The following is a 12484-nucleotide window of genomic DNA, read 5'->3' on the forward strand; positions in this document are numbered from 1 at the left end:
TCACGGGGGGTGGGGGGAGTGGAGAGGGACCTCCCGGGGGGTGGGGGGAGTGGAGAGGGACCTCACGGGGGGTGGGGGGGAGTGGAGAGGGACCTCACGGGGGGTGGGGGGGGAGGGACCTCACGGGGGGTGGGGTGGAGTGGAGAGGGATCTCACGGGGGGGTGGGGTGGAGTGGAGAGTGATCTCACAGGGGGTGGGGGGGTGGAGAGGGTTCTCACAGGGGGTGGGCGGAGTGGAGAGGGACACGGGGGGGAGAGGAGTGGAGAGGGATCTCACGGGGGTGGGGTGGAGTGGAGGGATCTCACTGGGGGTGGGGGGTGGAGAGGGATCTCACTGTGGGTGGGGGGAGTGGAGAGGGATCTCACAGGGGGTGGGGGGAGTGGAGAGGGATCTCATGGGGTGGGGGAGTGGAGAGGGATCTCACAGGGGGTGGGGGAGTGGAGAGGGATCTCACAGGGGGTGGGGGAGTGGAGAGGGATCTCACAGGGGGTGGGGGAGAGGAGAGGGTTCTCACAGGGGGTGGGGTGGAGAGGAGAGGGATCTCACAGGGGGTGGGGTGGAGTGGAGAGGGATCTCACAGGGGGTGGGGTGGTGGAGAGGGATCTCACAGGGGGTGGGGTGGAGTGGAGAGGGATCTCACAGGGGGTGGGGTGGAGTGGAGAGGGATCTCACAGGGGGTGGGGTGGAGTGGAGAGGGATCTCACAGGGGGTGGGGTGGAGTGGAGAGGGATCTCACTGGGGGTGGGGTGGAGTGGAGAGGGATCTCACTGGGGGTGGGGTTGAGAGGGATCTCACTGGGGGTGGGGTGGAGAGGGATCTCACAGGGAGAGGGGGGAGTGGAGAGGGGGAGAGGTGAACATGGTCACAGACAGGTTGGAATAAAGGAGAGGGAGGGGTTGGCCAGGGATGGTTGCTGCTGTCCAGCCCATCGCTGAAGCTGCTTTCCAGGGCCAGGTTTACCTTTAGCCAATTGTGGGAGCGCTTGGCGATCTCGTAGGTGGCGTCTACATCCAGCGTCTTCACCATCAACCCCTCGCACGAATCTGTGAGGAGTGAAGTGAGGGAGGAACAATCAGTGGGGAATACACCCCAAAGATACCCAAGCAGATGCCTGAGACACCCAGAGAGAGATACCACAAACGGAGAGGCCACAGACATGGTCAGTCCTGCAGATCACTCACTGGGAGAGAGGAAAGGAGAAACCAGTCACCACACAGGCTGTACCCACAGTTTACATCTGCAAACATTACTGACTGCAGGCCCCCCACCCCGATGACGGGGTATTCCTTCATCCCCATCCCTTTCTGTTGTGAATGAAGATCCCTCACCCCCCCCAACACTGCGTGCAGATCACCTTAACCGTGTGAGTGGGGGTCCCTCACCCCCGACCGTGTGTGTGGGGGTCCCTCGTCCCCAACCATGAGAGTGGGGGTCCCTCGCCCCATTGAGTGGAGATTCCTCACTCCCCAGACCCACCTCGTAGTGAGTGCTCAAGAAAGTCTGCGATGTCTTCGGTGTCACTGGTGACCAGGGACTGAGCAAAGACAAACTCGCCCTCCACCTCCTTGAACGAGGTTCTCAGCAGCTCCCGCCGCCTCGAGTATGGTTCCTTCACCAGCGACTGAATGTGAGGAGAGAGCGAGGGGAAATGGAGTGAGTGCAGGGGACATTGGAGTGATGGAAGGGAGTGTGGGCGAGTGACGGACAGAGAAAGGGACTCACCTCCCCGTTCAGGTAGAGCAGATCGAAGGCATAAACACAGACCTGGACAGTAATGCTTGCTGCGTCAACATCCTGTTGAGAGAGCACAGAATGACCCCAGTGAGGAAGTTACACAGAGAGGACCTGCTGTACAAGGGAAGAGGGCAGAGAGAGGGCTAAGCGAGGTGGGTGGGGGGGAGGGGACACAAGGGGCAGAGATCGCAAAGGGAATCCAAGGGGGGTGCCGGAGAGAGAACTCATCTCATCCCATTGACTTATTGCCCTGCTCTGGTTTTGGCTACCCCCAGCCATCACCTGCCTCACCTACCTTCCGCTTGCGTGTGGTGAGCACCTGGAAGGGTTGGATTTGCTTCCTGTGACGGTCCCAGGCGACAGCCTCAGTGTCGAGAACACAGGATCGGACCTCGGGTTTCCTCACCTGAAACGGTGCACGGGTCAGCAACACAGTGACAGAAGCCACCAGAACCGTAACCCCACAGCCCACGTCCAATCCCTGCCCATGAGATTAACCCCAATCCTCAACTGGCCAGAACATCAGATCAGACACAAGGTTTCCTCAGCCAAAACAGTGCATAGGCACCATAACTCTTCCAAATTAACCCTAATCCAGCACCCCACACAAACCCCTCGTCCCCATCTCTGTAATACCTACACATACCAACCACCTGTTCAAATTCCTCCCTCACCCCCTCCCTATCTCTATAACCCCTGCACTCCTCCTATTCAAACCCCTCCCTATCTCTATAATCCTTACACTTCTCCTATTCAAACCCCTCCCTATCTCTATAACCCCTACACTCCTCCCATTCAAACCCCTCCCTCTCTATAACCCCTACACTCCTCCCATTCAAACCCCTCCCTATCTCTATAACCCCTACACCTCTGCCATCTCTCTGTGTGCGAGCCCCTGGCTGCCGGACAGTCTAATGCCTCACCTGCTCCATACGGCTGATGATATCAGGGTATTTACTCGTGTTGTTCTCCTGGTTTCGGCTGTAGATTCGGATCTCCCCCGACTCGAGCAGGTGAATCTGGAGGAGAGGTCACACAGTCAGTGAGGGATGGAACAACAGGTGGGCTCTTGGGGATTCCAGAAGAGGGAGGGTACACACCTGTGCTCGCTCTCCGTCGTACTTGTATTCACAGACGAAGGGGGCCGTGTCAAAACGTCGCAGAACCTCAGCAATGCCCCGGGTGGGATGAGCCAGCATGGGCTTCAGGGGGATCCCTGCGGCAAAGAGTGGGTATCACCTCGTCACTCTTTGATCCACGACCCCTGACCCTCACCCTCTCACATCCTACCCTCATCTTCCATCACTCTCCTCACCCCGGATCCTCCACTCCCTCTTCGTAACCTCACCCACTGCACCCCACCTCCCGTGACCTCGACCGATCACTATAATCCACCCTCTCACCTTATCCAACCTGAACCCACCACACTCCCGACATCAACATTTAGACCCTCTGAGTTTCAATGTCCATCGCAGACTCCCAGCCCCCTGCCACGAGTGAGTGCATGGGAGGAGAGGTACGTAGTGTGAGAGGGGGAAAAGGGCGAGGGGGGTCAGGGGGCCAGGCGAGGACGACGATGCGGTACCTGGTGTGAGACGGCAATGCTGGGGTAACTGGTCAATTCCCTCCTTCAGTAGAACCGGGATGATCAGGTCGTAGTTCGGCAGCTCACTGCAACACAGAGACTGACTGGGATGAGGACCAGTGACCGGACCAACCGAGGCGAGTGGGGGGACGTGGGGACTGGAACGTCTGGAGCGGAGGGCCGGAGTGGGGAACAGTGACCAGTCCAACCCGCATGGGGGCCATTGTCCGGCCAATGACTGCGGTGAGGACACCTACCAGACATGGTTGGAGGGAAGGGGGTGACTAGCCAGACCACTGGTCACTGGCTCAGTGACGAGACCGGGTGAGGGTTGTGGGAAGATGGGACACGTGGAGGGCAAGAGGGAATGGTCCCAGGAAGGAAACAGTCCTCACTTCACTCACCAGTATGTCTGCTTGAGGAGGAGGGTCTTCTCCTCGATCCAGGCCTTGCGGGTCTCCGCTGCCATTCCCCTTCCAGCGTCCAACACATCTGCCACAGAAAGACAGATCAATGAGGATAAACCAGGGCCCTGACAACCCCCACAGCCTCTGACTCCTGACCCCAGACACTTCGCACATCCAGCCCACATTCTGACACCTGCCCTACACAGACACAGACATCCCACGGACACACCCTGCCTGGGACAGGCCAGGAACTGATCCAGCTCACATCGCTCACACACACAGACTGACACCCTTTCGACTTACCCTGCCCGGGAGGGGTCAGGCTCACAGCCTGGGCAAGGGCTGCCACCACCGACTGCTCTGCCAGACCAATACGGAGCTTCCCTCCGAGAGACCTGGGTGAGGAGACAGGCTGTGAGTGCGAGTGGGCCAGTGGCTGAGCAGGGGGACAAAGGAGGAGGGGGTGAGTGTGCTGTACGGGGCTGGGGGTGTAGAGTGGTTTAATGGGGACGGGTGTAATGCTGTACTGGGCTGGGGGTGTAGAGTGGTTTAATGGGGACGGGTGAGTGTGCTGTACGGGGCTGGGGGTGTAGAGTGGTTTAATGGGGACGGGTGAGTGTGCTGTACGGGGCTGGGGGTGTAGAGTGGTTTAATGGGGACGGGTGAGTGTGCTGTACGGGGCTGGGGGTGTAGAGTGGTTTAATGGGGACGGGTGAGTGTGCTGTACGGGGCTGGGGGTGTAGAGTGGTTTAATGGGGACGTGTGAGTGTGCTGTACGGGGCTGGGGGTGTAGAGTGGTTTAATGGGGACGGGTGTAATGCTGTACGGGGTTGGGGGTGTAGAGTGGTTTCATGGGGACGGGTGAGTGTGCTGTACGGGGCTGGGGGTGTAGAGTGGTTTAATGGGGACGGGTGAGTGTGCTGTACGGGGCTGGGGGTGTAGAGTGGTTTAAAGGGGACGGGTGTAGTGCTGTACGGGGCTGGGGGTGAGTGGTTTAATGGGGACGGATGAGGGTGCTGTACGGGGCTGGGGGTGTAGAGTGGTTTAAAGGGGATGGGTGTAGTGCTGTACGGGGCTGGGGGTGTAGAGTGGTTTAATGGGGACGGGTGAGTGTGCTGTACGGGGCTGGGGGTGAGTGGTTTAATGTGGACGGGTGAGGGTGCTGTACGGGGCTGGGGGTGTAGAGTGGTTTAAAGGGGATGGGTGTAGTGCTGTACGGGGCTGGGGGTGTAGAGTGGTTTAAAGGGGACGGGTGAGTGTGCTGTACGGGGCTGGGGGTGTAGAGTGGTTTAAAGGGGACGGGTGAGTGTGCTGCAGAGTGGTTTAATGGGGACGGGTGAGTGTGCTGTACGGGGCTGGGGGTGTAGAGTGGTTTAAAAGGGACAGGTGAGTGTGCTGTAGAGTGGTTTAATGGGGACGGGTGAGTGTGCTGTACGGGGCTGGGGGTGTAGAGTGGTTTAATGGGGACGGGTGAGTGTGCTGTACGGGGCTGGGGGTGTAGAGTGGTTTAATGGGGACGGGTGAGTGTGCTGTACGGGGCTGGGGGTGTAGAGTGGTTTAATGGGGACGGGTGAGTGTGCTGTACGGGGCTGGGAGTGTAGAGTGGTTTAATGGGGACGGGTGAGTGTGCTGTACGGGGCTGGGAGTGTAGAGTGGTTTAATGGGGATGGGTGAGTGTGCTGTACGGGGCTGGGGGTGTAGAGTGGTTTAAAGGGGACAGGTGAGTGTGCTGTACGGGGCTGGGGGTGTAGAGTGGTTTAAAGGGGACGGGTGAGTGTGCTGTACGGGGCTGGGGGTGTAGAGTGGTTTAAAGGGGACGGGTGAGTGTGCTGTACGGGGCTGGGGGTGTAGAGTGGTTTAAAGGGGACAGGTGAGTGTGCTGTAGAGTGGTTTAATGGGGATGGGTGAGTGTGCTGTACGGGGCTGGGGGTGTAGAGTGGTTTAATGGGGACGGGTGAGTGTGCTGTACGGGGCTGGGGGTGTAGAGTGGTTTAATGGGGACGGGTGAGTGTGCTGTACGGGGCTGGGGGTGTAGAGTGGTTTAATGGGGACGTGTGAGTGTGCTGTACGGGGCTGGGGGTGTAGAGTGGTTTAATGGGGACGGGTGTAATGCTGTACGGGGCTGGGAGTGTAGAGTGGTTTAATGGGGACGGGTGAGTGTGCTGTACGGGGCTGGGGGTGTAGAGTGGTTTAATGGGGACGGGTGAGTGTGCTGTACGGGGCTGGGGGTGTAGAGTGGTTTAAAGGGGACGGGTGTAGTGCTGTACGGGGCTGGGGGTGAGTGGTTTAATGGGGACGGATGAGGGTGCTGTACGGGGCTGGGGGTGTAGAGTGGTTTAAAGGGGACGGGTGAGTGTGCTGTACGGGGCTGGGGGTGAGTGGTTTAATGTGGACGGGTGAGGGTGCTGTACGGGGCTGGGGGTGTAGAGTGGTTTAAAGGGGATGGGTGTAGTGCTGTACGGGGCTGGGGGTGTAGAGTGGTTTAAAGGGGACGGGTGAGTGTGCTGTACGGGGCTGGGGGTGTAGAGTGGTTTAAAGGGGACGGGTGAGTGTGCTGCAGAGTGGTTTAATGGGGACGGGTGAGTGTGCTGTACGGGGCTGGGGGTGTAGAGTGGTTTAAAAGGGACAGGTGAGTGTGCTGTAGAGTGGTTTAATGGGGACGGGTGAGTGTGCTGTACGGGGCTGGGGGTGTAGAGTGGTTTAATGGGGACGGGTGTAATGCTGTACTGGGCTGGGGGTGTAGAGTGGTTTAATGGGGACGGGTGAGTGTGCTGTACGGGGCTGGGGGTGTAGAGTGGTTTAATGGGGACGGGTGAGTGTGCTGTACGGGGCTGGGAGTGTAGAGTGGTTTAATGGGGACGGGTGAGTGTGCTGTACGGGGCTGGGGGTGTAGAGTGGTTTAATGGGGACGGGTGAGTGTGCTGTACGGGGCTGGGGGTGTAGAGTGGTTTATTGGGGACGGGTGTAGTGCTGTACTGGGCTGGGGGTGTAGAGTGGTTTAATGGGGACGGGTGTAGTGCTGTCCGGGGCTGGGGGTGTAGAGTGTTTAATGGGGACGGGTGTAATGCTGTACGGGGCTGGGGGTGTAGAGTGGTTTCATGGGGATGGGTTCCGGCAGGGGAGAGCTGAGGGTTCTCTCACTCTTTACCGGATCAAGTATCGAGCCTCCGAGTGACGACAGGCCACCAGCAAACCCTTAATCACTTCTATCTTCTTCTGCATTGACTGTGGAGCAAAAGGGGAACAGGGTCACACACCACATCCCAGACCAAAATACCCACCTCACCATCTCTCTCCTCTCCGCCTGCCGTCCCTCGACTTGCTGTCGCACCCTTCACACATCACATCCTACCCGTGTTCTGCACCCCCTCCCCTCACAAGACCTCTTTCTCAGTCACTGTCACCACACTCTGCAACCAGTATCCCCACTCTCACACCCCCACTCATAACTGTGATACCCCATCCCTCCTGCTCTGACAGCACTGCCCCTCCCCTACTCACTGTGACCCCCATCACCCCCACACCCCCATCTCCCCCACACTCACAGCAGTGACCCCCATCACCCCCCACTCAGTGACCCCCATCACCCCCCACTCACGGCAGTGACCCCATCACCCCCCACTTACAGTGACCCCCATCTCCCCCCACTCACAGCAGTGATCCCCATCTCCCCCCACTCACAGCAGTGATCCCCATCTCCCCACACTCACAGCAGTGACCCCCATCTCCCCCCACTCACAGCAGTGATCCCCATCTCCCCCCACTCACAGCAGTGACCCCCATCTCCCCCCACTCACAGCAGTGACCCCCATCTCCCCCCACTCACAGCAGTGATCCCCATCTCCCCACTCACAGCAGTGATCCCCATCTCCCCCCACTCACAGCAGTGACCCCCATCTCCCCCCACACACAGCAGTGACCCCCATCTCCCCACTCACAGCAGTGACTCCCATCTCCCCCCACTCACAGCAGTGACCCCATCTCCCCCCACTCACAGCAGTGACCCCATCTCTCCCCACTCACAGCAGAGTGCCATCTCCCCCCACTCACAGCAGTGACCCCATCTCTCCCCACTCACAGCAGTGATCCCCATCTCCCCCCACTCACAGCAGTGACCCCCATCTCCCCCCACTCACAGCAGTGACCCCATCACCCCCACACAGCAGTGACCCCCATCTCCCCCCACTCACAGCAGTGACCCCATCACCCCCACACACAGCAGTGACCCCATCACCCCCACACACAGCAGTGACCCCCATCTCCCCCCACACACAGCAGTGACCCCATCACCCCCACACACAGCAGTGACCCCCATCTCCCCCCACTCACAGCAGTGATCCCCATCTCCCCCCACTCACAGCAGTGATCCCCATCTCCCCACACTCACAGCAGTGACCCCCATCTCCCCCCACTCACAGCAGTGATCCCCATCTCCCCCCACTCACAGCAGTGACCCCCATCTCCCCCCACTCACAGCAGTGACCCCCATCTCCCCCCACTCACAGCAGTGATCCCCATCTCCCCCCACTCACAGCAGTGATCCCCATCTCCCCCCACTCACAGCAGTGACCCCCATCTCCCCCCACACACAGCAGTGACCCCCATCTCCCCACTCACAGCAGTGACTCCCATCTCCCCCCACTCACAGCAGTGACCCCCATCTCCCCCCACTCACAGCAGTGACCCCATCTCCCCCCACTCACAGCAGTGACCCCATCTCTCCCCACTCACAGCAGAGTGCCATCTCCCCCCACTCACAGCAGTGACCCCATCTCTCCCCACTCACAGCAGTGATCCCCATCTCCCCCCACTCACAGCAGTGACCCCCAACTCCCCCCACTCACAGCAGTGACCCCATCACCCCCACACAGCAGTGACCCCCATCTCCCCCCACTCACAGCAGTGACCCCATCACCCCCACACACAGCAGTGACCCCATCACCCCCACACACAGCAGTGACCCCCATCTCCCCCCACACACAGCAGTGACCCCATCACCCCCACACACAGCAGTGACCCCCATCTCCCCCCACTCACAGCAGTGACCCCCATCTCCCCCCACTCACAGCAGTGACCCCCATCTCCCCCACACACAGCAGTGACCCCCATCTCCCCCACTCACAGCAGTGACCCCCCTCCCCCCACACAGCAGTGACCCCCATCTCCCCACTCACAGCAGTGACCCCATCTCTCCCCACTCACAGCAGTGACCCCCATCTCCCCCCACACACAGCAGTGATCCCATCACCCCCACACACAGCAGTGACCCCCATCTCCCCCCACTCACAGCAGTGACCCCATCACCCCCACACACAGCAGTGACCCCATCACCCCCACACACAGCAGTGACCCCCATCTCCCCCCACACACAGCAGTGACCCCATCACCCCCACTCACAGCAGTGACCCCCCTCCCCCCACACAGCAGTGACCCCCATCTCCCCACTCACAGCAGTGACCCCATCTCTCCCCACTCACAGCAGTGACCCCCATCTCCCCCCACACACAGCAGTGATCCCATCACCCCCACACACAGCAGTGACCCCCATCTCCCCCCACTCACAGCAGTGACCCCATCACCCCCACACACAGCAGTGACCCCATCACCCCCACACACAGCAGTGACCCCCATCTCCCCCCACACACAGCAGTGACCCCATCACCCCCACTCACAGCAGTGACCCCATCACCCCCACACACAGCAGTGACCCCCATCTCCCCCCACTCACAGCAGTGACCCCCATCTCCCCCCACACACAGCAGTGATCCCATCACCCCCACACACAGCAGTGACCCCCCTCCCCCCACTCACAGCAGTGACCCCATCACCCCCACACACAGCAGTGACCCCATCACCCCCACACACAGCAGTGACCCCCATCTCCCCCCACACACAGCAGTGACCCCATCACCCCCACTCACAGCAGTGACCCCATCACCCCCACACACAGCAGTGACCCCCATCTCCCCCCACTCACAGCAGTGATCCCCATCTCCCCCCACACACAGCAGTGACCCCCATCTCCCCCAACTCACAGCAGTGACCCCCATCTCCACCCACTCACAGCAGTGACCCCCATCTCCCCCACTCACAGCAGAGTCCCATCTCCACCCACACACAGCAGTGACCCCCATCTCCCCCAACTCACAGCAGTGACCCCCATCTCCCCCCCACACACAGCAGTGTCCCCCATCTCCCCCCACACACAGCAGTGACCCCCATCTCCCCCAACTCACAGCAGTTACCCCCATCTCCCCCCCACACACAGCAGTGACCCCCATCTCCCCCCACACACAGCAGTGACCCCCATCTCCCCCCACACACAGCAGTGACCCCCATCTCCCCCACTCACAGCAGTGACCCCCATCTCCCCCACTCACAGCAGTGACCCCCATCTCCCCCACTCACAGCAGTGACTCCCATCTCCCCCCACTCACAGCAGTGACCCCCATCTCCCCCCACACACAGCAGTGTCCCCCATCTCCCCCCACACACAGCAGTGACCCCATCACCCCCACACAGCAGTGACCCCCATCTCCCCCCACTCACAGCAGTGTCCCCCATCTCCCCCCACACACAGCAGTGTCCCCCATCTCCCCCCACTCACAGCAGTGACCCCCATCTCCCCCCACACACAGCAGTGTCCCCCATCTCCCCCCACACACAGCAGTGACCCCCATCTCCCCCCACTCACAGCAGTGACCCCCATCTCCCCACTCACAGCAGTGACCCCCATCTCCCCCCACTCACAGCAGTGACCCCCATCTCCCCCCACTCACAGCAGTGACCCCCATCTCCCCCCACTCACAGCAGTGACCCCCATCTCCCCACTCACAGCAGTGACCCCCATCTCTCCCCACTCACAGCAGTGACCCCATCACCCCCACACAGCAGTGACCCCCATCTCTCCCCACTCACAGCAGTGACCCCCATCTCCCCCCACTCACAGCAGTGACCCCCATCTCCCCCCACTCACAGCAGTGACCCCCATCTCCCCCCACTCACAGCAGTGTCCCCCATCTCCCCCCACTCACAGCAGTGTCCCCCATCTCCCCCCACTCACAGCAGTGACCCCCATCTCCCCCCACTCACAGCAGTGACCCCCATCTCCCCCCACTCACAGCAGTGACCCCCATCTCCCCCCTCACAGCAGTGACCCCATCTCCCCCCACTCACAGCACTGACCCCATCACCCCCACTCACAGCAGTGACCCCCATCTCCCCCCACTCACAGCAGTGACCCCCATCTCCCCCCACTCACAGCAGTGACCCCCATCTCCCCCCACTCACAGCAGTGTCCCCCATCTCCCCCCACTCACAGCAGTGTCCCCCATCTCCCCCCACTCACAGCAGTGACCCCCATCTCCCCCCACTCACAGCAGTGACCCCCATCTCCCCCCACTCACAGCAGTGACCCCCATCTCCCCCCTCACAGCAGTGACCCCATCTCCCCCCACTCACAGCACTGACCCCATCACCCCCACTCACAGCAGTGACCCCCATCTCCCCCCACTCACAGCAGTGACCCCCATCTCCCCCCACTCACAGCAGTGACCCCCATCTCCCCCCACTCACAGCAGTGACCCCCATCTCCCCCCACTCACAGCAGTGACCCCCATCTCCCCCCACTCATAGCAGAGTCCCATCTCTCCCCCCTCACAGCAGTGACCCCATCTCCCCCCACTCACAGCAGTGACCCCCATCTCCCCCCACTCACAGCAGTGACCCCCATCTCCCCCCACTCACAGCAGTGACCCCCATCTCCCCCCACTCACAGCAGTGACCCCCATCTCCCCCCACACAGCAGTGACCCCCATCTCCCCCCACTCACAGCAGTGACCCCCATCTCCCCCCACTCACAGCAGTGACCCCCATCTCCCCCCACTCACAGCAGTGATCCCCATCCCCCACTCACAGCAGTGATCCCCATCTCCCCCCACTCACAGCAGTGACCCCATCACCCCCACACACAGCAGTGACCCCCATCTCCCCCCACTCACAGCAGTGACCCCCATCTCCCCCCACTCACAGCAGTGACTCCCATCTCCCCCCACTCACAGCAGTGACCCCCATCTCCCCCCACTCACAGCAGTGACCCCCATCTCCCCCCACTCACAGCAGTGACCCCCATCTCCCCCCACTCACAGCAGTGACCCCCATCTCCCCCCACTCATAGCAGAGTCCCATCTCTCCCCCCTCACAGCAGTGACCCCATCTCCCCCCACTCACAGCAGTGATCCCCATCTCCCCCCACACAGCAGTGACCCCCATCTCCCCCCACTCACAGCAGTGACCCCCATCTCCCCCCACTCACAGCAGTGACCCCCATCTCCCCCGACTCACAGCAGTGATCCCCATCCCCCACTCACAGCAGTGATCCCCATCTCCCCCCACTCACAGCAGTGACCCCATCACCCCCACACACAGCAGTGACCCCCATCTCCCCCCACTCACAGCAGTGACCCCCATCTCCCCCCACTCACAGCAGTGACTCCCATCTCCCCCCACTCACAGCAGTGACCCCCATCTCCCCCCACTCACAGCAGTGACCCCCATCTCCCCCCACTCACAGCAGTGACCCCCCTCCCCCCACACAGCAGTGACCCCCATCTCCCCACTCACAGCAGTGACCCCCATCTCCCCACTCACAGCAGAGACCCCCATCTCCCCCCACACTCACAGCAGTGACTCCCATCTCCCCACTCACAGTAGTGAGCCCTATTACCCCCTCAGTCACAGCAGTGACCCCATCTCCCC

The 12484-nt window shown here is 61.0% G+C and overlaps 1 protein-coding gene across 5 annotated transcripts in view; it reads right to left on the reverse strand.

Annotated features, from left to right (window-relative positions):
- Nucleotides 1–12484, reverse strand: part of lig1 (ligase I, DNA, ATP-dependent) — a 49467-nt gene that overhangs the window by 17928 nt on the left and 19055 nt on the right. For all 5 annotated transcript variants that reach the window (XM_059957676.1, XM_059957673.1, XM_059957674.1 and 2 more), the window contains exons 12-21: nt 6876–6952; nt 4031–4122; nt 3725–3812; nt 3321–3406; nt 2836–2951; nt 2659–2754; nt 2031–2141; nt 1724–1795; nt 1478–1622; nt 962–1044 (exon numbers count right to left, since the gene is read on the reverse strand). In XM_059957676.1, coding sequence (XP_059813659.1) covers nt 962–1044; nt 1478–1622; nt 1724–1795; nt 2031–2141; nt 2659–2754; nt 2836–2951; nt 3321–3406; nt 3725–3812; nt 4031–4122; nt 6876–6952 — 966 coding nt within the window. The remainder of the gene's footprint in view (nt 1–961; nt 1045–1477; nt 1623–1723; nt 1796–2030; nt 2142–2658; nt 2755–2835; nt 2952–3320; nt 3407–3724; nt 3813–4030; nt 4123–6875; nt 6953–12484) is intronic.

The sequence above is a fragment of the Hypanus sabinus genome (genome assembly GCF_030144855.1).
Source record: "Hypanus sabinus isolate sHypSab1 chromosome 24 unlocalized genomic scaffold, sHypSab1.hap1 SUPER_24_unloc_8, whole genome shotgun sequence".
Lineage (NCBI taxonomy): Eukaryota > Metazoa > Chordata > Chondrichthyes > Myliobatiformes > Dasyatidae > Hypanus > Hypanus sabinus.